This window comes from Onychomys torridus, chromosome 9, assembly GCF_903995425.1.
Source record: "Onychomys torridus chromosome 9, mOncTor1.1, whole genome shotgun sequence".
Classification (NCBI taxonomy): Eukaryota; Metazoa; Chordata; class Mammalia; order Rodentia; family Cricetidae; genus Onychomys; species Onychomys torridus.
In genome coordinates this window covers 63,956,756-63,984,404 of record NC_050451.1, presented here as the reverse complement: position 1 = coordinate 63,984,404, position 27,649 = coordinate 63,956,756, and the positions used below count along the sequence as shown (strand labels likewise).

The 27,649-nt window shown below is 40.7% G+C and overlaps 1 protein-coding gene across 1 annotated transcript in view; it reads left to right on the top strand.

Moving 5' to 3' along the window:
• Window positions 1–27,649, top strand: part of Cog3 (component of oligomeric golgi complex 3) — a 59,248-nt gene that overhangs the window by 14,471 nt on the left and 17,128 nt on the right. Inside the window, exons 6-19 of the mRNA XM_036199069.1 lie at window positions 21–113; window positions 1,019–1,144; window positions 2,117–2,197; window positions 6,242–6,285; window positions 7,235–7,361; window positions 8,743–8,834; window positions 10,551–10,690; window positions 12,040–12,200; window positions 14,155–14,260; window positions 18,016–18,140; window positions 20,887–20,976; window positions 23,490–23,610; window positions 26,002–26,090; window positions 26,199–26,333. Of these exons, the coding sequence (XP_036054962.1) occupies window positions 21–113; window positions 1,019–1,144; window positions 2,117–2,197; window positions 6,242–6,285; window positions 7,235–7,361; window positions 8,743–8,834; window positions 10,551–10,690; window positions 12,040–12,200; window positions 14,155–14,260; window positions 18,016–18,140; window positions 20,887–20,976; window positions 23,490–23,610; window positions 26,002–26,090; window positions 26,199–26,333 (1,530 nt within the window). The remainder of the gene's footprint in view (window positions 1–20; window positions 114–1,018; window positions 1,145–2,116; window positions 2,198–6,241; window positions 6,286–7,234; window positions 7,362–8,742; window positions 8,835–10,550; window positions 10,691–12,039; window positions 12,201–14,154; window positions 14,261–18,015; window positions 18,141–20,886; window positions 20,977–23,489; window positions 23,611–26,001; window positions 26,091–26,198; window positions 26,334–27,649) is intronic.

Sequence of the window (27,649 nt, the reverse complement as noted above, 5' to 3'; positions counted from 1 at the left end):
TCTTTTCCTTCTACTTGAAGAAATTGAATTCTCCCACGTTGTCTGTGAATAGTGAAGGATTTATCCCTATGCTGGCCAAGTTAGATGATTGTATAACATACATTTCATCTCATGTAAGTCATACTTTTGTGCTTTAAAAATATTAACACTTCTGCTATATGACTTATACATTTATTTTTTCCCAGTGGAAAGAGTATAGTCAGCTTCTCTGGATGGCTTTCTTAGGAGGGTTCAGCAACTTGTGCATCACAAAGATTATAAAGAACCTTTGTTTTGTTTGTACCAAACATGTCCAGCCTGTTTTCCTTGTCATTGTTCCCTGACTGGTATAGAATCATAGCTGTCTCTATAGCTGTATTACATTAGTCTCATAAGTACCTCGGTGATGATGCTCATTTGGTTTGTCCTTTGGGTCCTGGAAGTAGTGCTGTCTGAATACCACGGGATGACTATGTATCTGTAACATGCTGAAGAAAAACTAGTGCTTTTTTTGGTTGCTGTTCTTAGTGTTCAAACTACTTCCAGCTTCTGAGTGTCTTCTGGAGTGGGAAGGACCCTCTGATCCGGCTTTATCCTACCTAAAAGGATGTGACATTTAAGGTGTTCACTGATGGATATGGGAGATGCTCTTTGGAAATCTAGTTACCCGTGTGAGGGATGGGGAGGCGGGGGCGGGGGCGGGACAAGCCCTTTCATCTTAGCCCTCTCCTGACCTCCCAAGGATGCACTGCTGTTCTTATTTCCCTAGCTCCATTCTGGTAGGGTCTTACCTCACACCAACCTCAGGGTTAGTGGGGCTCTGACATTGATTTTGTTTGCAGCTGTGAATGCTGACTGAGCCTGCTTTGTGCCAGGCACCGAGGATTTGGCTGCCACCAAGTCCTTCAAGCGTCTTCTTCACGGAGCTTATGATCTACAGAGCTCCATATATTGCTTTGCATAGAGGACACCTTGGTTCTCATTGGAAGTTTGCTTATTGTTAATATTTATTTCTTTTGTAAATTTCTTTGTTTTACAGCCTAATTTTAAAGATTATCCTGTATACTTACTGAAGTTTAAACAATGTCTTTCTAAAGCTTTGCACCTCATGAAGACATATACTGTGAACACACTGCAGACTCTCACAAATCAGTTACTAAAAAGGGTGAGTTAGCTGATCCTAGTGACAGCTTGATTTTGATTTATTTGCCTTCTACAACTTTTGTCTGGATTAATACTGTATAATTAAAATTTGTATCCTTACTAAGAATATATGTACAGTTTGTATAATAGAGAAATATGACTGTCCCATATAGCTGAATTAGTAGAGCCCTTGCCTAGTATTATAAAGTTCTGGTTTCAACCCCTGGCACCAGGGGAAATATTTAAAAAGTGGAAAATTATTTTTAATTGTCTACCATTTAAACTTACTCAATTTTGCTATTTTTGATTTATTTCCTGTCAATATTTTTATGAAAAAGCTAAAAAGAATTTTTCGGATAACAAATAGCTTATATCTCATTTTACAGTTTATCAAATAATACTGGGTTCTCCTCATACTTCTTGGATATTTTTCTGTGTATGTATGTGTCATGCAGATACCACCAGCCGGGTAGTGGTAGCACACGCCTTTAATCCCAGCACTCGGGAGGCAGACGCAGGAGGATCTCTGTGAGTTCGAGGCCAGCCTGGTCTACAGAGCGAGATCCGGGACAGGTACCAAAACTACAGAGAAACCCTGTCTCGAAAAACCATATATATATATATATATATATATATATATATATATATATATATATATATATATATATATATATATATATATATATATATATATATATATATATATATATATATATTCAACCCCAGAATCCATTGCTTTGGCCATGGATAACTATTACAGCGCTTTAATATATTTTGGTTTTTTTAGACAGGGTTTCTCTGTGGTTTTGGTGCCTGTCCTGGAACTCACTCTGTAGACCAGGTTGGACTCGAACTCACAGAGATCCTCCTGGCTCTGCCTCCTGAGTGCTGGGATTAAAGGTGTGCGCCATCATCGCCTGGCTTTAGTGTTCCTTTTCTGTGGAATTACGTGTTTGCTAATATCTTTCTTCTCTATTCCCCCATGTTTCTTCAGGATCCCTCATCAGTACCTAATGCAGACAATGCCTTCACACTATTCTATGTGAGATTCCGAGCTGCTGCCCCCAAAGTCAGAGTAAGTCTGTTGACACATATTGAATATTGCTGTGGAAAATTTCAGCCAGCCCTTTGGGAATCCTCTTGCGCCTTAGTCTCTGGCTTATTCCAGGAAATGAACTTGAGTGCAAGGAAGGCCTTGCCCCTTTCACATTACTTAGCAATTAAAGTCTACAGAGAGGAATCTGTTGACCCTTCCTGTGATGCTCAGGGTGGTTTGTAGATGAAACCTGGGATTTGGCCAGATGGCTCAGATGTAAAAGTGCTTGCTGCTGAGCCTGACGACCTGAGTGCGTGCGCGCCCACCCACACCCACACACCCACACCCACACCCACCCACACACACACCCACACCCACACACACACACACATACACACACACACACATACACACACACAATACACACACACACACACACACACACACACACACACACCCTTAGTTAAGGTTGCTATTACTATGAAGAAACACCATGACCAAAGCAATTAGGAGAGGAAAGGGTTTATTCGAGTTACACTTCTACATCACTGTTCATCATCCAAAGGAAGTCAGGGCAAGAACTCAAGCAGGGCAGGAACTGGAGGCCAGAGATGATGCAGAGGCCACAGAAGGGTGATGCTTACTGGCTTGCTCCCTATGGCTTGCTCAGCCTGCTTTCTTACAGGAACCAGGACCACCAGCCCAGGAATGGCATCACCCACTGAGCCCTCCCCCATCAATCACTAATTAAGAAAATGCCGGGTTGGGGATTTAGCTCAGTGGTAGAGCATTTGCCTAGCAAGCACAAGGCCCTGGGTTCGATCCTCAGCTCAAAAAAGAAAATGCCCTACAGCTTGCCTACAACCTGATCTTATGGGAGCATTTTCTCAGTTGAGGCTCTCAATCCTTTCAGATGACTTTAGCTTACGTCAGGTGGACATAAAACTACAGCACACACTAAATAAATGTAAAAGGAAATCATGCTTAGATTTCTAGTGGGCTTGAGGGGGTTATACAGAGACCAGTAGTCTCTGTTTTAACAGAAGGTTATGGAGACAAAACATGCCTTTGAGGGGATTCCCTGTAATTTATTGTAACTGGACAATAGGGTGTTACTGGAGTGTGCTGGAATAGAGGAGGGAAAAATGAGAAGGCATGCTGCATGACAGACTGATTCATGAGGAGTAGAAAACATGACTCATCCGAAATAGAACGCTTTGGTCAGATGGCCCTTCTATAGATTACGGGAGCAGTTAAGAGAGATGGGTTATAGTGAGGAGAGATCTGAAGTCGGGAGGAGGACCATTCACAAGCAAGGTGTGCAGCCATTCAGGAGAGGTGTAGGAGCTGGATGAGGCTCTGATAGTATATTGAATGAGGAAGCATGTGGATTTAAAGGAATGGTCAGTGTATTTATTCTGATTAAATTAGAAGTGGGGAGGGATGGTCAAACCAGTATTTGTATGTTATACCAGCTGAGATAGTTAACTGGAGCTTACACATGTATGTTCTTTTGTCACTAGAAGGAATATTACACTTTTGTTGACAGGTTTCATGCTCTTCCTTGAAAGTCAGCTAGTTAAAGGAGAATAATTGTGTTTTTCAGATGGAGGACACTTGGTTTTGTGTATAGAATACTGAGGAAGAGGGTGGTGAGATTTAGATTTTGCTTGATTGGTTCTGTTGTTTATTAGCTAAAGCCAATCTTGACTATTTGATTCGGAAAGAAATGGTGTGGATAAGAGGCCTTCGCATAGTGGGTGACTGTAAAACGATTGTCTATGCTTTGTGGCTTTGCCGTATGTTTTAGTAACTAATTAGTGTGAGTGATGGGGTTGCATTTAGTTTATTGATAGAAAGGATAAGATATTTAGGTGGCAGTAATCTCAGTGGGAATATGGGGATGAATAAAATGACAGAAGTACACAAAAATCCTGAAAAGATTGAAAAGACGATAAACCTGTCATGGTCTTGGTTGGAGAGAGTTAAATTTTGAAATGTCAGTTCTTTTCAGTGTAACTTATTGGTTAGAATGTACTGGCAGCTAAAGTTGAAAAAGATTTCTTCAGATCAGAAAGACAAAGCAAAGTTTTGGAAAGTGTAGTGTTGAATTAAGAATTTACTGACAGATCACTGATATGGAAAATTCTAAAACTTAGAATATTTCAAGTAAAAAGGAAGAGCTAGAGTTTTCTACATTTTATTTGGAAAATTTTCTAAGTATTTGGGTAAAACCCTTTTTACTTTATAACATTATCAGAATACATTATGTGATTAATAAATATTAAACTAGTAAATAGATCCCTCACAATACACTAGAATTATTTGGGGAAAAATGACCAAATTAAAAGATTAAGGACATAAAAATGAAAAATTCTGACTCTTAAATAGGAAAAACAAGGTAGAAACTGGAATATTTGTTAAGAAAGATGAGTATCTATTATAAAATGACTAGATAATTCACAAAGTGTGGAATGCATGTTAAGTTTTTTTTTTGTCTCAGAATTTTCAAAATTAAAGTATAATAGTGTGTTTGAGGATGTAGTGGGAGTAATACTGCTGATGGGGTGTAAATGGATTCTTTTCCAAAAAAACCTTTCAGCAGAGCAGACCAAAGACACACAAAGCACATCTCCCTTTTGAGTCAGTGTGTTAGAGTGCTCACACAGTGGTGCTTACAAAGGAGTTACTGAGTGGGCGTGGGGTGGAGAGATGGCTCAGTGGTTAAGGGCACTGACTGCTGTTCCAGAGTGTCCAGGTTCAATTCCCAGCCCCTTTGTGATGACTAACCAAGTCCGTAACTCCAGTCCCAGGGGATCTAATGCCCTCTTCTGGTCTCTTCAGGTACATGGTGCACAGATATACACCAGGGAAAACCCATACACATAAAAATAAAAAATAAAAATTTGGGAAGAAAATAGAGAAAGGTAGTTTATTCACACCAGTTTGCTCAGAGAAGTGGACCTTCCTGCCTGGGACCTGATGTAGCAGAACAGCTCTTTAACTCCAGACTGTGAACTGGTGGCTGTGACTCTTTGGAAAGAAATGCTGAACAGAATAGTTGATTTTGAGTGCGTCTATCCATAGGATAATATACAACCATTTCATATAATGCTCTGTTCGTTTGTTTAATTTTGTTGCTGCTGTTGTTTGAGATGGATTGCTGCTGTATGTGTGGTCCATGTTGGCTTCAGATTCACCACTGAGCTCAGGCTGGCCTGGAACTCCCCAGTGCTCTTCTTGCTCCACCTTCCCAAGTACTGGGATTATAGCATATGCTACCATACCCAGTTTTATGTAATATTTTAAATGCTGTTTGCAATAATTTATTGAATGTTTACTAGGTGGTGTGTAAGGCTTTCTATGTGTTTTCATCTATTATTGAGAAGTGTTTAATGTTAGAAAAATATTTATGAAATGTTTTTAAAATATAGATTATGGAGTTGAATAAATAGTACAATTCCAACTTTGATTAAAAAAAAATATGGGGCCTGGAGGGAATTCATTGGTTAAAAACACTGACTACTTTTCCAGAGGACCCAGGTTTGATTCCCAGCACCCACATGGCAGCTCACAACTGTCTGTAACTCCAGTCTCAGGGGATCTGATGCCCTCTGTTGACTTCCGTGAGCACCAGGCACTCACGTGCACAAACACACATGCAGGGAAAGCACCCATACTTATAAATAAAATAAATAAAAACAGAAAGAAAGAAAATGTGCTAATTGGACATAAAAAAAACTGAAAAATATATACTGTGGTATCATTGCCTATATGTTATTTTTATGATTTTTTTAATCTTTTAACTTTTTTTTTTTGTTTTGCTTTTGGTTTTGGTTTTTTCAAGACAGGGTTTCTCTGTGTAGCTCTGGTTGTCCTGGAACTTACTATGTAGACCAAGCTGGCCCCAAACTTACAGAGATCCACCTGCCTCTGTCCCCCGAGTGGGAGGACTAAAGGTATGTGCCACCACCACCTGACTTACATTGTTTCTTATATGAGGGATACCAATATAACCAGTAAGCAGGGAAAAGTATAGTTGAGACAGACAGGTGGACATATGTGTCTTTCTTTATCCTACAGGCTCTTATTGAACAAATAGAGCAACGATCTGAAAAGATACCCGAGTGAGTACTCAGTAGCTCCTGTCTTTTGCCATGCCCTTCCCTATTTATGCCCTTGGTGTTTGTTCTCAGACACACAGCCTGTTAGAGAGCAGTCTTGAGCTTCACTCAGCAAGTTTATTGTGGTTACAATGTGTTTCCCTCTACCTCAGTTAGGTAGATGCGAGGTCTCTAGTGAAGGTTTTTGTATCACTTCACATGGTTTTTGTTCTGTGTCTGTATTCCTGAGTGTTAAATGTGGGCACATGAGAGGCCACCATTTTGGCTTTAGAAGCCTGGCACCCAGTTCTGGAATTTAAGATCAGATTTCATTTGTGCATTTGAAATAAAAATATGTATACTCCAGTCTTTTCCTAGTTAAAAAATACTATATATTCACTGGCCATCGTGATGGGCTCATAAAGATGTTTACTTTTTTATTTTTATTTTTGTTTTGGTTTTTCGAGGCAGGGTTTCTCCCTATAGCCCTGGCTGTCCTGAAACCTGCTCTGTAAACCATGCTGGCCTCGAACTCAGAGATCCACCTGCTTCTGCCTCTCCTGTGCTGGGCTTGAAGGCGTGCTCCACCACCGCCCAGCTCATAAAGACATTTAATTGAAGCATCTCATGTAGTTTGAGCTTTTTCATTCCCTGTGCCCTTCCCCTCTCTAGTCCTCAGTAGTCCCCTCCTCTCCCCAGCTAGCCCCTCTCCTTTCAAGTCTTACGTGTGTGCGCGTGTGTGTGTATGTGTGTGTGTGTATGTGTGTATATGTGTGTATGTGTGTGTAGGTGTGTATGTGTGTTTGTGTGTGTGTGTGTGTCTGTGTGTGTGTGTCTGTGTGTGTGTGTCTGTGTGTCTGTGTGTATATGTGTGTGTGTGTGTGTGTATGTGTGTGTGTGTGTGTCTGTCTGTCCTTTGTGCAGGAGAGGAGTCATATAGTACTTGTCTTGTTTTCTACTTACCTTCCATCAGATACCAGCACCTGCTCAATGATATCCACCAGTGTTACCTTGACCAGCGGGAGCTCCTTCTGGGCCCCAGTATTGCCTGTACTGTCACGGAGCTAACGAGCCAGAATCATAGAGACCATTGTGCCTTGGTGAGTGCCTGCTGGTGGGCGAGTCCTGCCTGCTCTTTGCTGTTTGACACTTGCTTCTTCCCGACAGCACCTCTTCCAGTTTGGCAGTTGCCTCTAACCTAATTTTTATAGCACACAGCTTTGGGGAGCAAAAGAACTCAGACCTGCCTCAGCAAGTTGATTTCTTTCTGTTTCCCAAATCATCATTTTTTCTAGTTATGATAGTGGAAATTAGCTCAACTTTGTAAAATAGCCTCATGTTAATTTTTCTTGAGATAGGAAGATTTTCAAGTATGTGTTCTTTCTTGAAGGATGAAGTTTCAGAGTTAGTGGATTTGTGTTGAAAATGTAATTGTAGGTGTTTTTTTTTTTTTTTTTTGTTTTTTTTGGTTTAAGATAGAGTCTCACTATGTAGCCTGGGTTGGCCTTGTATTTGCTTATCCTGCTTTAGCCTTCTGAATGCTGGGATTCCATGTTTGTGCCACCATGCCTCAGCTTAGTTTTTGATGCAGAAATGGCCTTTATTTAATGTTTTAATTTATACCTTAGAAACATGCATAAAAGTTCTTTTTAAAAGTACTCCCTTTTAACTAGAAAATGTTTATTATCAAAAGTTTAGAAAATAATACAGTAAGAAATTAAAAATTGGATCCTATTTTGAAGTAATCCATTGAGAACTAGCCATTTCTTGTTTTCCAGAAAGTTGCTTATGGATATATGTAGCCGGAAATTTCTCTGGTCCCACCCGGCCCCGCGATCCCACAGATGCTTATAAAATAATCACTTTGAGTCTTATATTAATTAAGACTGTATGGCTTATGGCTTTGGCTTCTGACTAGCTAATTCTTTCATCTTTTTTTTTTTTTTTTAATATTTATTTATTCATTATTATGTATACAGTGTTCTGTACGCCTGCAGGCCAGAGGTGGGAACCAGATCTCATTGTAGATGGTTGTGAGCCACCATGTGGTTGCTGGGAATTGAACTCAGGACTTCTGGAAGAGCAGCCAGTGCTCTTAACCTCTGAGTCATCTCTCCAGCCCCTAACTCTTTCATCTTAAATTCACTCATTCTAATTAATCTGTATATTGCCACGTGGCCATGGCGTTACCAGTCTGCTGGCATCTTGTTGCTTCTTCGGTGGTGGCCTGACATCTCTCCCGACTCCACCCTTCTTCTCTCTGTATTTTTGCTTTGATTTCCCACCTGGCTGTAAGCTTTCTTGCCATAGGCCAAAACAGCTTTATTTTATTATCCAATGGGAGCCACACATATTTACATCATACAGAAAGATGTCCCACAGCAAATATATGTGTTTAATTTTTGCAAGCAAAGTGTAGGCTTTATTTCATAAGAGCCCAAATGTGCATCTTTGTAGGTGGGATGTGTTTGTTTATTGCAGGTTCGCAGTGGCTGTGCCTTTATGGTCCATGTATGCCAAGATGAGCACCAACTTTACAATGAATTTTTCACAAAGCCAACGTCAAAATTAGAGTAAGTAGTACATAGAGTCTAGCTCTTGTGGCTAAGATTTAGTTTGCTATTGACAGTAATGGACTACTATATTGTAGAAACATTTTACAGTTAACTGCAGTATCTGAACTTTTTTGGGTATGGAAACAGAATATTATTGATTGTGATTATTTTCGTAAGTCTGTAGTTGAAAGGCTTTTATATTTTTGTAGTAAAATTTTAGAGACATTATGGGATGATAACAAGAAGTCTACAAGAGAAACTAAGTCTTGGGATCTGGATCCCTTTATCCACACCAAGTATAATAGTCCCTTTTGGCTTAGAAATTCTGTGCCTCTAACTAATGAAGAACATTTAAAAATGTAGATGTTAGTTGATAATCTTCGTTTTTTCAAAGTGACTTTCAGGTCCACTAGTCACTTGATTCCCTCATGTTGGCTGTTTTTGACTCATAAAGATCCTAAGATTATGACTCATATTAGGAAGAGAAAAATGGACTTCCTGATTTTGGTTGGGGTGGTTACTTGATGAAGTACTGTATATAGAAGGGTACTCTTGACAATCTGCAAAACATATACACCTACCTTTTTCTTTTCAAATGTTTAAAATTTGTCAAAGTACTTGAGTGTCTTTTTTTTTTAAATTTTTTTCAGTTTTTTAAAAACTTGTTGTTTTTGTTGTTTTGTTTTGAGACAGTGTCTCTCTATGTAGACTAGGCTGTCTTTGTCTCTTAAGTGCTAGGATTAAAGGTGTTCACCACCATGCCCACCTAGTGTTTTTTTTTTAAAGTTTGAACATGTTTTTGGTGGTGGTGGTGGTGGGGGAATAACCGTTTGATCTGCAGTGAATATAAAAGGTAATATCATTTACTGAAATAATCTGTTTTATTTTATTTTTGCTGGGGTTAAAGGCTTTTGCCACCATACATGGCTCTAGCTCTCTTTTATTTATTTTTTATCTATCTATCTATCTATCTATTTTTTTCTATTATCAGCTTGATACAGTACAAGTTCTTATCCTAATAGTGAAATGTTTTACCGAGGCTTGCTCAGTGATTAAGTAATACCAAAACTTATTATAAGCCACAGTCATCCTAGGGTTCCCTCTGCTTTGTAGCCTCCCTGGTTCTGTGGGTTGCAGTCTGATTGTTCTTTGCTTTATATCTAATATCCACTTATGGGTGAGTACATACCATGTTTGTCCCTCTGGGTTTGGGTTACCTTACTCAGGGTGATATTCTCTAGTTCCATCCATTTGACTGCAAATTTCACCCTGTCATTGTTTTTCTCTGTTGAGTAAGTACTCCATTGTGTATATGTACCACCTTTTCTTAATCCATTCTTCAGTTGATGGGCATCTAGGTTGTTTCCAGGTTCTGGCTATTATGAATAGTGCTGCTGTGAACATAGTTGAGCATGTATCTTTTTGGTATGAATAATCTATATTTTTACGGAATATAAAACTATTGTTAAAATAAAAGTTGTAATCAATTGACTTGTGGTTGGGGACAGCTAATTTGAATTAACTGTTATAGATTAAGTACCGATTCTGAGCTTTTAAAAGCAAAAGCAGTTTACAGACTCATTCTTCCTCCTCCCTGTGTAATGTGCCCAGTTACCAGTTTCCAGTAGATATTTATTCTTTTCACTGGCTAAAAGAAATACATGGAACTTTGAACACGTTGGAAAACTCCTGAAAATTTTACTATTAACAAGTGTATTTTGTCCTTACTTTTAGTGAGCTTTTGGAGAAATTGTGCGTGTCCTTGTATGATGTGTTCCGGCCATTGATCATCCATGTCATTCATTTGGAGACTCTGTCAGAGCTCTGTGGGATCCTTAAAAATGAAGTGCTTGAGGACCATGTACAGAGCAATGGTAAATACACAGAAGTGTCACTTTAGAGGGCTTGTGTATGTGGCTCGGTGAATGTGGGGAAAAAAGACTTTCTCCTCCACAGCCTCAGTTCATAAATACTTTATGTTTTTTTAAGTTTTAAATTTTTAAGTAGAAGGCTAATGATTTGGAGCTTGGGTTGAGACCTCAATCCTTTCAAATCAAGGTATGCCTTCACCTGGAACCATTTAATGTTATAAATTAAACAGATAAGAAATTTAGAATCTGTGAAGTCCGTAATAAAAATAGTCACTTTTCATTTTGGCATTGGAGTTCAGAGAAAACTGAATTTTGGCACACCAGAGGCAACTCACTTCGTGCTTTTGATTGAAAACCTGGGATTATTTAGCATTCTCAGGAAGTAATGATCTGTCATCTTCCAATTGCAGTAAAGAGGAGCAGCATTCTCTGAGTATCACTTAGTCGTCTGACCAGTCACGGTCCATTTGATTAGATTGCAGTAGAGAACACGCTTTTGATAGGTCCTAAAATCCTTTGAAGTCGTCCTTTTGCTGGAGGACGTAATTGCTGCTGGTGCTTCCGCCCACAGGCGTCCTCTTGCTCTTCCAAGTTGTTCTTTGTGTGTTAGGTCTTTGTGTGTCTGCTTTCTCACTCCTCAGTGCTTCTGAATTTAGGTTGATTTTTAACGTGCCATGAATGTTTTCCATTTCTGTGTAGTCTCTTTAGTCCATGACCCTTGGAAAGATAGTGCTGATTCATGTTTTAACATCAGGAGAAATACTATATAAAGATAGCGCTGATTCATGTCTTTACATCAGGAGAAATACTATATAAAGATAGCTCTGATTCATGTTTTAACATCAGGAGAAATACTATATAAAGATAGTGCTGATTCATGTTTTAACCTCAGGGAGAAATACTTTATTAAGATAGCACTGATTCCTGTTTTAACATTAGGAGAAACACTTTTTTTCTTTGTAAAAATGTTAAGATATCAGTTTACTTGTTAAATGGGGGCATGTCAACCCAGCTAAACTACCTTGGCTATCTTTTAGTATTGGTCTGAAGCTATGTAGATTAACTTAGTGTAGTGCACTCTTAAAACCTAAATTCATTATATAAGTAATAGAAATAAATTTTCAGAGTCCTGGGAAGAAGGTGGAAGGGCCAATTTATTTCCTCAGGTTCATCCTGAAGAAATTGAAAGCTATCACAATTTCTAAGACCATTGAGACATACTGGAATAGAGTTCAGCTACAGTCTCTCAAACAGTGGTTCATGCTGTGTCAGAGCAATATAGAAATTCTCTGCTGAGTTAAAGGAAGCACTTTCCTAACTAAGGAGTGGATGATGGCCTTTTCTTCTTACAGCTGAACAGCTGGGGGCTTTTGCTGCTGGAGTAAAGCAGATGTTGGAAGATGTGCAAGAGAGGCTTGTGTACCGGACCCATATCTACATTCAGACGGACATCACCGGCTACAAACCTGCTCCTGGAGACTTGGCATATCCTGATAAGCTGGTCATGATGGAGGTGGGGTCTCTTCACCTGTACTTCTTCTCCCTGATCCCACAGGGCTTGGAAATACTTTGTTAAGATAGAATATTACTCTTTAAACTATCACTCACAATATAAGAATCAAAATGTACTTGCCATTAAAGTCAAAGGAAATGAAACTAAAGGATTGAACACAAATTGTTAATTTGTACTTACGTTTGGAAAGCATACTAGATAGCTTTCTCCCCTTTGCCACACTATGTGTGTCCTTAAATTTGAAACTGAATTAGTGCTTTCTGCATTTTCTCTTATTTCTTTGTGATTGGCATAAAAGGGGGTTGACAGTGTAGCAGCCACCACAGTTAATGATGGCGGCATAGCCCTTGTTGTACTCCTAAAATGATATTGTACCAATTTTGGTTTATGTCTTGACACTTTGGACTGTTGTACCTATAGTTCTGTGATCTTTGGATAGAGTTCAGAGACTGCCTAGAATATTGGTGCTGTTACAGGGTTATTAGAATTTAGAGTTGCTTTTTTTTTTCAAGACAGGGTTTAGGGTTTGTCTGTGTAACAGTCCCAGCTGTCCTGGAACTCGCTTTGTAGACCAGGCTGGCCTCAAACTCACTGAGATCCTCCTGCCTGTGGGATTAAGTGATGAGATTAAGAGTGTGGGACACCACTGCCCAGCCTGAATCTAGACCTTTTTAAGTGAAAACTTACAAATGAAAGTAAAACTATTGATAATAAGGCAGTGACGTCTCCATGATGGCAGCTCAGTGTCTCTTACCGCCTTGCTCCCATCAGTCACTTTAGGGTGAGTTTGTTTCAGGCATTGTTTCAATCTATAAATATTTTGGTAGGTAACTCTGAAAGGTAAGGGTAATTTAGTTTTTAACACAGTCAGGATAGAATTTCTCACCTAAACATCAGCGAGAATGTTCCTAACATTCTGGGCTTCAGAGTCAGCTGTGGTTAGTGCTTTTGTCACAGCGCCTTATATTTCTGTCATATGCTTCGTTGTTCAATCATTTGAAGGTACTTTGAATACTGAAAAAGATTTTTTTTTTCAGTTTTTGTGAACACACACACACACACACACACACACACACACACACGCGCGCGCACACACACAGCGCGCGCGCGCTGTGTGTGTGTGTGTCCTCAGAGGCCAGCAGAGGACGTAGGATCCCCTGGAGCTGGAGTAACAGGTGGTTGTGAGTCATTTGACGTGGGAGCTGGGAATCAAATGAGGGGCCTCTGGAAGAGAAGCATCTGTTTTAGCTTCTGAGTCATTGCTCCAGGCCAGACTCAGAACTCTGGATTGACTCCTGACTCCTAAACACATTAGTTTTTTTTATGAATTAAAAGCTTAGACATATAAAATAATAAATAAAAAAATCTAAAAAATGAAGTTAAGACTCCTCCACTTTGTTTTGTGTTTTATTTTTATAATTGACTGTTTTGAAGAGACCAGGATCTGTTTCATTGTTTCTTCTTGTCTTTTTGTTTGTTTTGTTCTGTTTTTTTTTTGTTTGTTTGTTTGTTTTTTAAAAATTGTCTGATGAGAATACTGAATAGCTGTTGTGTACTTCTTGATTATACCAGAGGGCTGTAATGTGAGGTTTTACCCTTAAGGGTTGAGGTGATTATGGAGGGGTTTTTCTTTTCTTTTCATTCTTTCTTTCTTTCTTTTTTTTTCTCTTTTTCTAAGACAGGGTTTCTGTGTAACCCTGGATGTCCTGGAACTCACTCTGTAGACCAGGCTGGCCTCAAACTCACAGGGATCCACTTGCCTCTCCCTCCCAAATGCTGGGATTTTAAGATGTGTTCGACCGCCACCTGGCATATTTCCTCTTTGTAATGAGTTGGTCCTTTTGGATGATACTTGAATTTTATAAGTCTTTCCAGAACATCTGTTCAGCTGATCCAGATTGCAAGACACTAAGAAGAACTATACTTGAATGTTCTTTCTTATTTCTTTATGTAGCAAATCGCTCAGAGTTTAAAAGATGAGCAAAAGAGGACGCCCTCAGAAGCTTCCTTTTCAGATGTTGGGTTGGAAGAAGGAGAGTCCAGCAGTTTAAGAAAATCTGGTATGTTACAATGTCTTAACTTCTGGCATTTACTCAGTCAGTTAATTAACCTTGTTGAGGACTGTGTCTCTGGCATGTAAAACAGCTTGTGCTTTTGTTCTTTCAGGGCAGAGCGATAGATCCCAAGTGTCGTTCAGGAGAGTGAAATGCTAGTGGAGTATGCTGGATGCCCCTAGACCATGAAGAGCTTGGGAAGGGCGCATGCTGAGTGTAGGGAGTAGGGTCAGAATGAGGTGTGGTGTCTGGAAGCTGGAGTGTGTTTTTATAGAGAGTGTGAGAGAGTTGGGTAAAGTTGGATGGTACCATCTCTGGGCAGGGGGTCCTGAGTTGTAGAAGAAAGCAGGCTGAGGAAACTATGGTGACCAAGCTGGTAAGCAGCACCCTTCCATGGCCTCTGCTTCAGCTCCTGCCTCTGGGTTCCTACCTCGAGCTCTTGCCCCAGTTTCCTTCGGTGATGGAGTGTGACACAGAAGTTATAAGGTCACTTACGCCCTTTTCTCCCCTAAGTTAGTTTTGGTCAGTGTATTCTCATAGGAACAGAGGAGCCACCCAATAGGGAAGGTATTTAGAGCTGTGTCCTCCAGTGTTCAGCTACCCTCCACTGAGCATGCGCAGTGTGGATAGTGTTTCCACATGTGGCGAGTGCATCCAGTGTGGCATAGACACGGTAAATGCATACCAGAACTAAAGATTTAGCATGAACTAAAGAATGGAAACGACTATGGTAGTCATTTTTACCAGTTTTAAAATGATCTCTGAGATTTATTGGATTAAATAAAACATTAAAATTCCATTTGTTTTTACTTTTTTATGGTGGCATTTTAATGTACCACATTTCTGACTTCTTTTATAATTTTGTCATAATAACATACCATCATGTTATGTCATAATTCTGAAAGCACTGTTCTTTAGCTATAGTAGGAGGCTGGTTTGTTGATAAAGACTGAGGCATGGTTGATCTTTGAGTTTATAGATTACCCCAGGACAGGGTCCAGCCATTGTATGGAAGGGGAGATGTTGACAGTGCCTATGTTATGGAGCTAGTGGGGGCAGAGGAGAGAACTGACTGACTGAGGAAGGGCAGGCGAGTGGACTCAAGGTGGAGGAGGTGCTAAAGAGTTGAGGATGATGAAGGGGCACTGCTGCAATACGGTGGACTGATGGGAGGAAGAGGAAAATCTGAGAAGAAGGGCATAGGAATACGGTTCCAAGGAAGTAAGGTGAAAGAGTCTGTGGGAAGTTGGTGAGGAGTAAGACCCTTGACACTAAGAAGGCCAGGAATACATGCCATCTGCATGGTGCTGCCGTTAGCATGGGAAGGGGAGGCTGGTAACATGAGGAGCAGAAGCCGTGAGTGTAATCATTGCCCCAGTTCCCATGTGTGGGAAGTAAGAGAATTAGCACCTCCCGAGAGGAAGGCTGACATGTGCGAGTTCATAAAACAGAATGGTGACCTGGCAGAGTGCTCCGGGGAGTTTCTGTGAAGACCCCGGTTATCAGTCTCTAAAAGAGCACAGGCTTTCTTTTTATGTATGGAAGGGAGGGGAGGGAGGGCGATGGCGGAGGACTTGCAGGAGGACCATAGAAGTTGCCCTACACTGGCAAGGTGGCTCTGCCAGGAGACACTCCACTGGTAAAGTTAAATACGATAATGAAAAGTGAGTGACAAGCTGGCTGTAGCTTCAGAGTACTCCACTCTTACTTGCTATTTTTTAGTTCTTTGTATGAAAGGAGGGGTCCTGCACATAGTAGCCTTCAAGAAAACTCTAGGGCCTCTCCTGCCTAAGTGTTCTTTGATATATGTGTGAGTACATATGTGTACACACACACACTTCTTTTCTCTTTATTTTGAGACAGAGTTTTATGTGGACCAGGCTGTCTTTGAACTTGTGATCCTCCTGCCTTCATTTCCTGAGTTGCTGGGATTACTGGCATGCTCCACTGTCCTCATAATTTGCAGTACTGAGGGATCACACCCAGGTCTTTGTTTGTTCTAGGCAAGCACTCCACTATCTTTAAGACATTAAAAGAAGATCTTAAAAAAGAAAAGAAAAGAAAAGATCTTAAATTGAAGAGTGGCCTTAGTGGGAGAGTTTAAAAATTATACAAGTTATATGACTTGGAAAAAAAATGCTTACCAAAGTACAAAATGAAAAAACTTTTTAAAATTTGGCTTTTCAAATGAAAATATTAAACTTCAACATTTTCATTTTTCTCCCTCCTGTGCCACAGGACCATCAGATCTTTTATTATTTATTTAAAAAAGTTTTCCCCTTTATTTTATGTGTCTGGGTGTTTTGCCTGCATGTATGTCTGTGTACCACATGCATGCAGTGCCTGTGGGGCCAGAACAGGGCATCGGAACCCCTGGAACTGGAATTCTCGAGGGTTATGAACTGCCATGTGGGTGCTGGGAATGGAACCCGGGTCCTCTGGAAGAGCAGCCTGTGCTCTTGACCACTGAGCCATCTCTCCAGTCCCTCCTTCAGAGTTTTGAACAATCCAGATTTAGATATTTTTAAGAAACAATATTTATTTTGCAACATTACTAATTCATCATAGACTTTCATTTTTTTATTATTGAAAAAATATGTAGAGAAGTTAAAAGAAAGATAAAATGAACACACATATGCACCACCTAGTTTTGAGATTTAGTGTTTATCAGAAGTGCACACAAACACACTTTTTTAGTAGGGCTTCGCTGTCTAGCCTAGGCTAGTTTGAAGGCTTCACAAAGGTGTGGCCATTACACCAGATAGCCAGCCACTTTACATTGTTGGTGTCCATCCTTGCTTGATACTTTCTTTGCCTTCAAGTAGTATTGCATCTCCTCAAAGGAGGACATCTCTACAAGTTATTACTGAGCTAAAAATGTAGTTTCTGAAGACGTCCTTGAATAGTTCATGTATGAGCGTCTCCTCTTGTCCCAGAGAAGTGTATGTGCTCTACCTGTGTAGTGTTTCCAATCTGGCTCTAGATACAAAAGGACTGTGATTCTGTCATGAAAGTGTCCTGTTTAGGCACCCCCACTGGCCAAAAACTGCCTTTTCTCACCTGAATGGTGGGGGGCAGTTCTTATCATCTGGGAGCTAATACAGCTTAGAACTGAAGGCAAGGCCAGGCATGCCAGCTTTGATCCATGTTCCTGTTTAAAATTGTCCTATTTACCACGCCTGCTATAGGCCTGTAATCTAGCTACTTGGGAGACTTGAGTCGGGGTCACAAGTTGAAAACCTGCCTGAACTAAAGTGGATTTAGGGCAGCTTGAACAACTTAGCAAGATCCTGTCTCAGAATGAAAAAGTTGAAGAGAAGGAGAGGAGGGGTGTGAATATTGCTCAGTGATGGAGTGCTTGCCCAGCTTTATTTTCTTGTCACCCTCTTACTTTATTGGTACCCACTGCATAGAGATCTGCCTTCTAGAATCTGGTTGTGTTCCATAAGTATGCTGTTGATGTATTACATAAAGATTATTGGGAAAAATAACTAATGTTGAGTGGTATAGAGCATATGTGTACAGCTGGAATGTGTATGTCCATGTGTACTCCAGTTTTTCTCAGTCTTAACCCTTACCTGTCACTGGTTTAGACTTCCTAGGGTATTTTTTTTTTAATTAAATATGAGGTAGGGAGGAAATCGATGTCTTCCAGCCATTGCTAGCCAATGAGAATAAATAGTTTATAGCTGCGATGTACGTTACTGTATGACAGATATCCACATGCCTGGAATATATGTTCTTTTCCATTTGGGTTTTAGGTTCAACAGATTCCCTCAATCCTAGACCACAGAGCACGATTTCTCCAGCAGATCTTCACGGGATGTGGTATCCCACAGTGCGAAGAACGCTTGTCTGTCTCTCCAAATTATATAGATGCATAGATGTATGTGTGTGAATTCTTTTATCTTTACTCTGAACTTTGCTTATTCTAGAATTTTCTTAGAATAAGTTCTAATCTACTTTAAGAGCTTGATGCAGTATTTTGTTGATATTCTTAGAGTCATGATTTTTAGATATGGTGGTAACTTGATCTAATTTAGGGGCTCGTCAAAACTGTGGGTAAGTTTTAATGTATTTTTAATCTTTGTATCTTTTTGAGGACCAAGGCTGTAGTTTCCATCAGAAGGAGTCCATGGTCACAACTAAGTTTAAACTACCGATGAATTTGTTTGCTTTAGTGTATGTGAAATAAAGATGAGCAGTAAAGATGTGGTTAAGAATTGAGAGCAATATATTGGAATGCCACATTGGCATAGTGTTTAGTATCAAATGTAGCCACTGTAATATGGTTTTGTTGTTGAGACAGAGTCTTGCTTAGTAGCTAGCTCTAGTTGACCTTGACCCTGCCGATCCATCTGCTGCAGCCTCCCTGTGCAGACATTTCAGGTGGGCACCGGTGTGCCCAGTCCCTGTAATCCAGTTTTGCACTTACCTCAGTCAGCATCCTTAACAAATAGTGCATGAGTGCCGATATGCCTAGTCATGAACTAAGTTTAGTTACTTGCTGAAGTTAGCAGATTTTTTTTAAAGCACCTTTGTAGACCATGCATTGCTTTGGGAAATAGTTGTTTTAAGCGTGCTGAGTTAGTGATAATGGTTGCCATTCCCTGCAGTGGCAGATTTAGCTACATATTTTCTGCCAGTGGTTTACACTTAAAGCAAAATAGTTTTATGAATTTGATGGTTTCAACTCTCTATTTCTTAACTGTAATCCTACTGCATGTGAAGAGAAGTGGTTGTATCTAGTAGTCACGTAATGAGTAGTCCAGACCCCACTACTTTTTAAGAGTGTAGCTTGACAGGCGGTGGTGGCGCACGCCTTTGATCCCAGCACTCGGGAGGCAGAGGTGGGCGGATCGCTGTGAGTTCGAGGCCAGCCTGGGCTACCAAGTGAGTTCCAGAACAGGCTCCAAAGCTACAGAGAAACCCTGTCTCGAAAAACCAAAAGAAGATTAAAAAAAAAAAATATGGCTCAAGGGGCGTAGGTGTGTACTCTCTGTATGTGTTCAGTACACACACACACACACACACACACACACACACACACACGTTTCATAGTTCAGATGAATAAGGTCTCACGTTTGTCTCAGGGCGTCAGCTACTCACACTACTGTAACACAAACTGCTTCACAGACCTCTTGTAGTGGGCTAGGAGGACATGTGGCATCTCTGCTTCTTGAGGTTCCCAGTAGGGAGTGATGCAGAGGTCAGAACCTGCTATTGTGGAATGTGCAGAGGTCATGTTCCACACATGCCCTTTGTTACCCCAGACTTCAGCCATAAAGCTTTGAGGGTGCTGACAGGGATGCTAGCAAGGCAGAGGTGGGTCCTGGGAGGTTAGTTACTCTGTCTACTTTGCCTTATGCCTCAGGGTTACCTTTTCTTTTTCCACTTACCTCACATCCAAATCTTGCGTTCTGTTTTTGAGGCTGAGTCTTACTCTGTAGCCAATATTGCACTAGAACTGTGTAGCCCAGGCTGGCCTCGAACTCTCAGCAGTCCCATTCCAGTCTTCTGAGTGCCAGGGTTGTAGGCATGAGCCACTGTGCCCAGCTCTGAAGTAGAAATCTTTAGTTTCTGTTTTTGTTTGTTTCTTCCCCATTCCCCAGACAGGGTCTCTTGTACTTCAGGCTGGCCTCCTCAATAATGTCACCAGTATTGTCCTGCGTTGGGATTCCAGGCAGGTGCCACCAAGCCTGGCTGCACTGAATTACACTTTATAATAAAACATTATCTTATGTGTGTAGGTGTTTGTCTGCATGTATTTCTGGGAATTGTGTGGGCTTGTTCTAGAGGAGGGCAGAGGAAGGCATCACAGGTGAACCTGGAGTGAGATGGTTATGAGCCCGTGTGGGTGCTGGGAATCAAACCTGGGTCCTCTGGAAGAACAGCCAGTGCTCTTAACCACTAAACCATCTCTTTAGCCCCCATTTATAAGAATTTGACCACAGTCCTCTGCATTCTCTGTATTTCCATACAGTACTCTCTAATTCACTGGTTGTTTGGGTCAGTGTTCTGTTGATTGTTTACAATGTTCTGTCTTCTTCCTGTTTAAAAGAACACTGCAGGGGAGAGCCTAGTATGCGAAGCTTAAAGCATCTCTAACCACCTGGGATACACTTTTAGACGATACACTGATGGTTTGTGTTATAGTTAATTTTGAGCTTAGAAACAGCCTCTAGCTGGGTGTGGTGATGCACATATCTATGTGAGCTCAGTACTCGGAGGCTGGGGAAAGAGGGTCTGGAGTTAGAGGCCAGCCTGCACTATATGGCAAATTCTAGCTCACTACATGAGATAGTTCTAGAGTGGACACCGTGGCTAACCCTACCTACATAACTGATCTCTGTACCGTCCAGGGACCCCCACAGTGCTAACTATGAATAGGTGCTAATGTGTAAAGGATACATGGGCATTTCAAGACATGAGTGCATATTATAGAGCCATGTGGCAGTCAAGAAAGATTGAATGGACATAAAAAATTTTGAGGGAAAATGGTTCAATGATGAAGGGATGTAAACATTGTTTTTTTGTTTGTTTGTTTTTTTGTTTTTCCTTTATGGCTTTACATTTTCCTTTTTTTGTTTTGTGAATGGCTGTGGGCTGACGTTTCTCTCTTCTTCCACCAGAGGGCGGTGTTCCAAGGATTATCACAAGAAGCATTGTCTGCCTGCATACAGTCCTTGCTAGGAGCATCAGAATCTATCAGCAAAAACAAGGTTTGATGAAGTGTTAGGTGAAATCTTATTATCTATAACAGAATTGTGCAGTATGCCATCTATTTAGAACCATAGGAATTTAAAGCCACTTGGCAGTAAGATCTGTTTGTTTAGGAGTGAATTTTGAAGGAAACTGGTATTTCATCCTAGTGCTCTCTTAAGACTGCACAAAGAAAGTAGTATACTTTCCTCATGTGCCAGAATGGTACTGAGGGTCTGATGCCGAAGGATGAGGATGAGGAAATGGCACTGCTATCTCCCCAGAATGCCAAGAAAGTGTGTTCAAGGAAACAGCATTGTCCCTCCAGGTTTCTTCGTTTTGTTTTGTTTTTGAAACAGAGTTTCTCTGTGTAACTGACTGTCCTGGAACTCACTTTGTAGACCAGGCTGACCTCACACTCTTGAGTGCTGGGATTAAAGGTGTTCACCATTGTGCCCAGCCATCCCTACAGTGGTTTAAATAGTCTCATGGTCTCACCTCGAGGAAATCAGCCAGTTAGCTTTGAGGACAGGTAGTTATGGTCCTTGGGTTGTGTGACTTAAAGTAGTTGCCATGGCTATGGTTGGTAATCAGCATGGGCTGTGGGGCTGGAAACTTCTGGTTGTGCTTCTCCTCAGCCTTTTCAGAAAATAGAGCGTGGGCAGTAGTGTTGCCCTACTAGGCTCTCCCTAGAGTGCCCGTTGCCTGCAGAGAGGTATCACTTATAGCCAGAATTTTACCATTGTTTACAGTGTTCAAGCCTATGAATTCCAGATTTACAAATTCGATTTCTAACTTCAAAACTTTAGATAATTGAGAAAACCTCCTGATAAAGGATCTGCTGTCTTGTTAGCAGAAAAGCGCTGCTTCTTTCTCCATTTGTGAATGGCATTTGAGAGAGCATGGAACAAGTTCTAGACAGGCAGAGTTACGGTTTAAATAATGTCTGCAAGTCTCTTCGCTCACATTTTTATGAGGACTCATGCCTGAGATCACTGGGGAGATGGTTAAGTAAACTGGGTCATATTCTGAATGATGGGGTATTACACAGCTACAGAATTTACAGACTGAAACAGTAAAGGTTTCCTGACTGCATTCAGACAGAAAAGGAGAACATAAGAAGAAGATGCAGACTGTGGCTTTATGCAGCAAAAACATCATGAAGGAAGTGGGGACGAGGCGATCCCTGCCCTTGTTCCTCCACATTTCTTTAGTATGCGCAGGGTCTGCACAGTGAGCATGTGTCTCAGCTTAGTAGGGAGACTGACTTAATTGAAGAGGCAGTCACGTGCTGTGGCCTCTCCACATTGTCTTCTCCTTGAAGCCCCTGAGCCTCTGTCCTCATTACCTGGAGGTCACTGTCCTTTATGTCGTTGCTCCTGCATGTCAGAAGGGTTTGGGTGTGTCTGGGAAACCCTCTGCTTGGTAAGCATGGTTAGCTTGCTTGTTTCTGTGGCTGAGACTGTATAGTTTTTGCCTTTCAACTTAGGAGATTTTTTTAGGTTTTTTTTTTTTTTTTTTTTTTTTTTTTAAGGTAAATTTCATTACAGATGAATTGAACACCTAGTCTGTACTAAATTAACATGATACTACTTTCTTGAGTTACAACAGCTTTAATAAAGTAAATGAAGTCTAAGTGACGCATTTTCTTGCTGTCAAACTTGTCCTTTTATAAGTAGAACAAGTATTTAAAATGTACAGCATTTCATATTTATCTGCCGCTGTGTTCTGCAGCTAAGTGAGTTTCCCTTGCACATGTTGCTCTGACAATGATTGTATCTACCAGAAGTTGGTGGAAAGAAAGATTGAGGAGCTGCCACTTTGCTTATGAATCCTTTTAGACTGCTTATGAAGGATAACTTTATTAGAAATGTTTTCAAAATAAAGTTGCACCTTGAAAAGCAGCCTTGCTTTATTAATATACAAAATTCTATTGTGAGGCCTGTAATTGTTGTTCTGGGCCTTCGTCAGAGCTCTTCAGAGCTCTGAGGGCTCCACTTATGTCACAGGGCTGTCGCAGACAGTCCTGAGACAGCAGAGTAGGGACAGCCAGTGCTCTGTGGGTGGCAGGTAATCCAGGGTGGGGATGCCAGTCCATTTTATACTCATGTTCTAGATATCAAAACCATGTGGGCAAATGGGGACAAACGTCCTCCTCAGAGAATCTAGAAGGCTGTGAGCAAGCGGATTCAGACTCATCTTTGAGTGATTCTGCTGCTCAGGGCAGCCCTTAGGTGGCAGCATCTTTTTACCTCTGCGCCACCTTACCAGGCTTGATTTCTCTTCCTAGCCTTTGTGGGTTTGCTCCCTTGGATTCCTTAAGTAGAGCAAGTGATAATGGTCAGAGTGTGAAGTAAGAAGTTTCTAGAGAACTTTGACATGGTGATCTAGAGAGAGTTTATTGTGCAGCAGAGTATTGGCCCCTCAACGCTGTAAATCTGCATGGAGTTAATGTTGAGTGATAATGTATTTTATATGCTCCAAGTTTGATTTAATCTGTGATAATATTCATTTCTTTTGTCTTATAATTTAGACTCAGATTGATGGACAACTTTTCTTAATTAAGCACCTTTTGATTCTTCGAGAACAAATTGCTCCATTTCACACTGAATTCACCATTAAGGAAATTTCCCTGGACCTCAAGAAAACTAGAGGTACTTTGTTGTCCTGGCTGGCACAGTTGGGTGTGTTTGACCTGTCCAGGTGTGTCAGCACAGGCTACAGGTTTATTTTATGTTCATCTGCAATTTCTTTTGCATGCTTTGCTTGCTAAATGTTACTTATTCATACTAAACTGAGCTGTTGGTATCCTAATTCCTTCTAATTTGTTGTATTTTCTTTATGAAAGGAGCTATATCTGAACATTGCCATGTATAATACAGTTTAAATCTCCTGGGCCCTTCCACATATTACCATAAGCTACTAAAAGATGAAAATCACTGTCATAAACACTTATAAGATAAATAGCATGTGTCAGCAAGTTGGGGTCTACCTAAGTGTCTGAGAGTCAGGTTTCATTCCTGATTCTTGCATAACCTTGAACTGAGGGGTGGTTAACTCCCATGGCCCATCTTCCTCCTGTGTAAAAGGAGCACAGTGGCGTTGTCATGGTACCTTCATTGGTTACCAAGATCATTAAGAATGGCGATGAATACAAAGATACGTGTCTGTGCTTAAGGTAACATCAAGATGGAGATGCTTATTGTTAAGCAAGGCGATGTGAAATATGTAGGATTTTGACTCATCTTGGAAAAGATGTTTCATTTCTCCTAATTATTTGTTTCCGAATTAACAGATTTTTTTTTTTTTTTAAATGTTCATTGGTGTTTTGCCATGGGTGTCAGGTCCCCTGGAATTGGAATTACAGACAGTTGTGAGCTGCCATGTGGGTACTGGGAATTGAACTAAGGTCCTCTGGAAGAACAGTCAGTGCTCTTAACCATTGAGCCATCTCTCCAGCCTCGAATTAATAGCTTTTTAAGAGATCAGAATACATACAGTCTGAGCTCTTGATTGTAAATAGTTAAGGACACACCATAAATATTATTTGTTTCTCTTGCAGATTTTTGTAAGCTGTTTTTTCCTTAATGATTTTCAGACATTTAAGCCCTTATTCCTTAAGCATTCATTTGTGTAATGAATTAACTTTCCTCTTAATCTTGAGGTAATTGAAGGAATAGTGACCCTAATTATTTTCTGTGTTCTGTGATTCAGAAATGCCTAATAACGAATCCCAAAGATAGCAGGCTTTTAGCTCCCTTATCCCCGTGGTTATCTGAAAGTGAGGACTTGATTTACCTCCGCTGAGTCCGTGTTGATCTCCTGATGAGTCCTGTGAAAGCAGGTGGCCCTGTGTTTCTCCTAACACTGTCATATGGTCATCACAGTAAATGCTGTTTGGATCTGTAAAGCTGTGGTATTATTCATGTAATTGGCTCTTTTTACTTTTAAATGGGATTCAGGTTTTCTGGGCTTTGCTTTTAAAGAATGCCCAGTGTCTTTAAAAGCATATTTGCACAAGGAGCTTCTTCCCCTGGCTCCCCGGTTGACTCTTTTCTCTTGGTGTGAGGTATGAGAATGGGGCTTTGAACTGCGTGGAGCTTGTGGCTGCTGATGGTCTTTATCTGGGTGATAGGATGCAGCATGGTTGTTCCCTTTCATTTCTTTCTAATCTGGATGTTGCTGCTACTTGGTTCTGCTCGAAGTCTGCTGAAATGTGAGAAAATGAAATAGACTAAGATTTTGGCAGGATTTCTTTCCCTACCGTATTATGAAGGTCATTTGAATCTACCATGTGGTTGGTGACTCGGCTGTGTTCACTGTGAACAGTCTCTCCTGAGTACTGAATCTGACAGAGGTTCCTTTTCATTAAGCCCCAGGTCCAGGCAGTACTTAGGACCGTGGCATATGCTTACAGAGCAGGGTTGGGAGCGGTGTGTGCTTTGCTTTTTTTAGCCTGGAAAAAGCAAAGCCATAGTCTTTTGAAAGCTGTCACTTAGTAATACTTCCTATCTTAACTTTTAAGCCTCTAACCTGTCATGACTAATGGTAAATCTTATTGCATTTGAACATCAATGAGACCTCAGTCAGTACTCTCAGAGATTCTAGTTAGTCTGGAGGTTAAGGTAAATATGTCCTCTTGGTGTTTTCCTCTTGACTGACACATTTGTTTATTAACTGTCATTCAAGTAAATAAATTTCTGTGCCAGCCAAGATCATAAAGGAGCTGGGTAAGTATGTGAATTTTTAAAAAATTCTACTTGACATCTAAAGGCAAAGCATTGCAATTCTATGTATTATCCTGTTCATCATTCTTTCTATAAATAGATCACTATGATTAATGGTAATTTTATAACTGTGACTTTTGGAAATGACTGTGTGGGCATATGTATAGTCATCATTGGTGTTCATCTCACTCAGCCCTTCCTGATGGGGACCTAGTGAAGATGAATACTTCCTGGCTTGCAGCAGTAGAGAGCTGCTGTTTCCCAGGGCTTCTCTTTGAACCTGTACCTGTTCATTGGATGAGTAATTTTGTTTCACAGATGCAGCATTTAAAATCCTGAACCCTATGACTGTTCCAAGATTTTTTAGGCTGAATAGCAACAATGCCTTGATAGAGTTCTTGTTGGAGGTGAGAAGGACTCTGTTTCATTGGTGGTGGGAGCTAAATAATATTCTTTACATGTCTGGTAATTTCTAGGCACTTGCAAACAGAAGGAAATTGTCTTTTCTTTTTCAGGGGACTCCTGAGATCAGAGAACATTACCTGGACTCTAAGAAGGATGTAGACCGTCACCTGAAGTCAGCCTGTGAGCAGTTCATTCAGCAGCAGACCAAGCTGTTTGTAGAGCAACTGGAGGAGTTTATGACAAAGGTGCAGACTTCCTAATCCTTTCTTTCTTTCCTAGCTTGCTTTTGAGTTGTGAGAGCATAGTGGAGGGAGAGTAAGTCTGGCTCTTACCATGTCTTTTCTAGGGAAGTTATCACAAAAGCTGGTTTGCAGCTCGGAATGTGAGCTTCACAGCATGTAATTTTGAAGAAGCTCTAATACTGCAGAGCTGGTTATAGCTGAGCCTTGCTTGGTGTGTTCTGTTCTCTGTGCTGGTTGGGACTCTCAGTTTGCTGCGATCTGTCCCTTTGCCTCCTGTTTGGGATCTGTGTGGCGGCAGTCACAGTTTCTTTCTATTTCTATTTTTTTGAGACAGGGTCTTAAGTTCAGGTTGGCCTTGAACTTCTGAAATAGCCAAGGATGACCTTGAATTTCTGCCTCTCCTGCCAGTATCTCCCAAGAGCTCAGCTTAGATTGCAGGCATGTGCTACCCCACAACTCAGGGCCTTGTGTATGCTAGGGCAAACACTCTACTAACTAACCAGTGTTTATAGTTCTGTTTGTTGATTTGAATATGTGCCATTTGAATATAGCCTCATTAACAATATGTCCTCAGCTTGCTTCTGTGTTCAGGCTCATTCGAAAAATGCAGATATAGGTTGGTACAACAAAACAAACCATGCTGTCCATAGAGGACATTTTTAGTATTCAGGAGGCTTGACTTTGAGTCTGACTGTGTAGATGTGAGTCCAGTCCCTTCATGAGCTGTAGATGGTCCCCTTCACCAGCTACAGACCAGCCTGTGCTTGTACACTCCTTTCCTGAGACCCTGATGAGTGCTTCATTTCTTGATGCACTCTCTCTCTCTCTCTCTCTCTCTTTCTTTTCTTTTCTCAAGACAGGGTTTCTCTGTGTAGCCTTGGCTGTCCTGGAACTCTATAGACCAGGCTGGCCCCAAACTCATGATTTTCTTGAGTCGTTATCATATCCCTGGACCCAGAATAACTTAGGGAAGTGGCTTTCACAGATTGAGAAATGAAGTTTTGAATCATCAGTTGTATGTGGGATAAACCTTTTTGTATTTTGTTCAACTGTGTTCCTTCTTGATTTTTGATCTGATAGTTTTTCCTGAGAAAAATAAAGTATAGGACAAGGAATGACTCCCAAGGTTGCCTGCTGGGGCATGTGCGCGCGCGCGCGCGCACACACACACACACACACACACACACACACACACACCATAAACACATACACATATATACATATATGTACACATACACATATTTATGTAAGATGTGTATGTATAATATAAATATATAAATGAAGCAGAAGAATATATATCATATATAACATATTCTCAT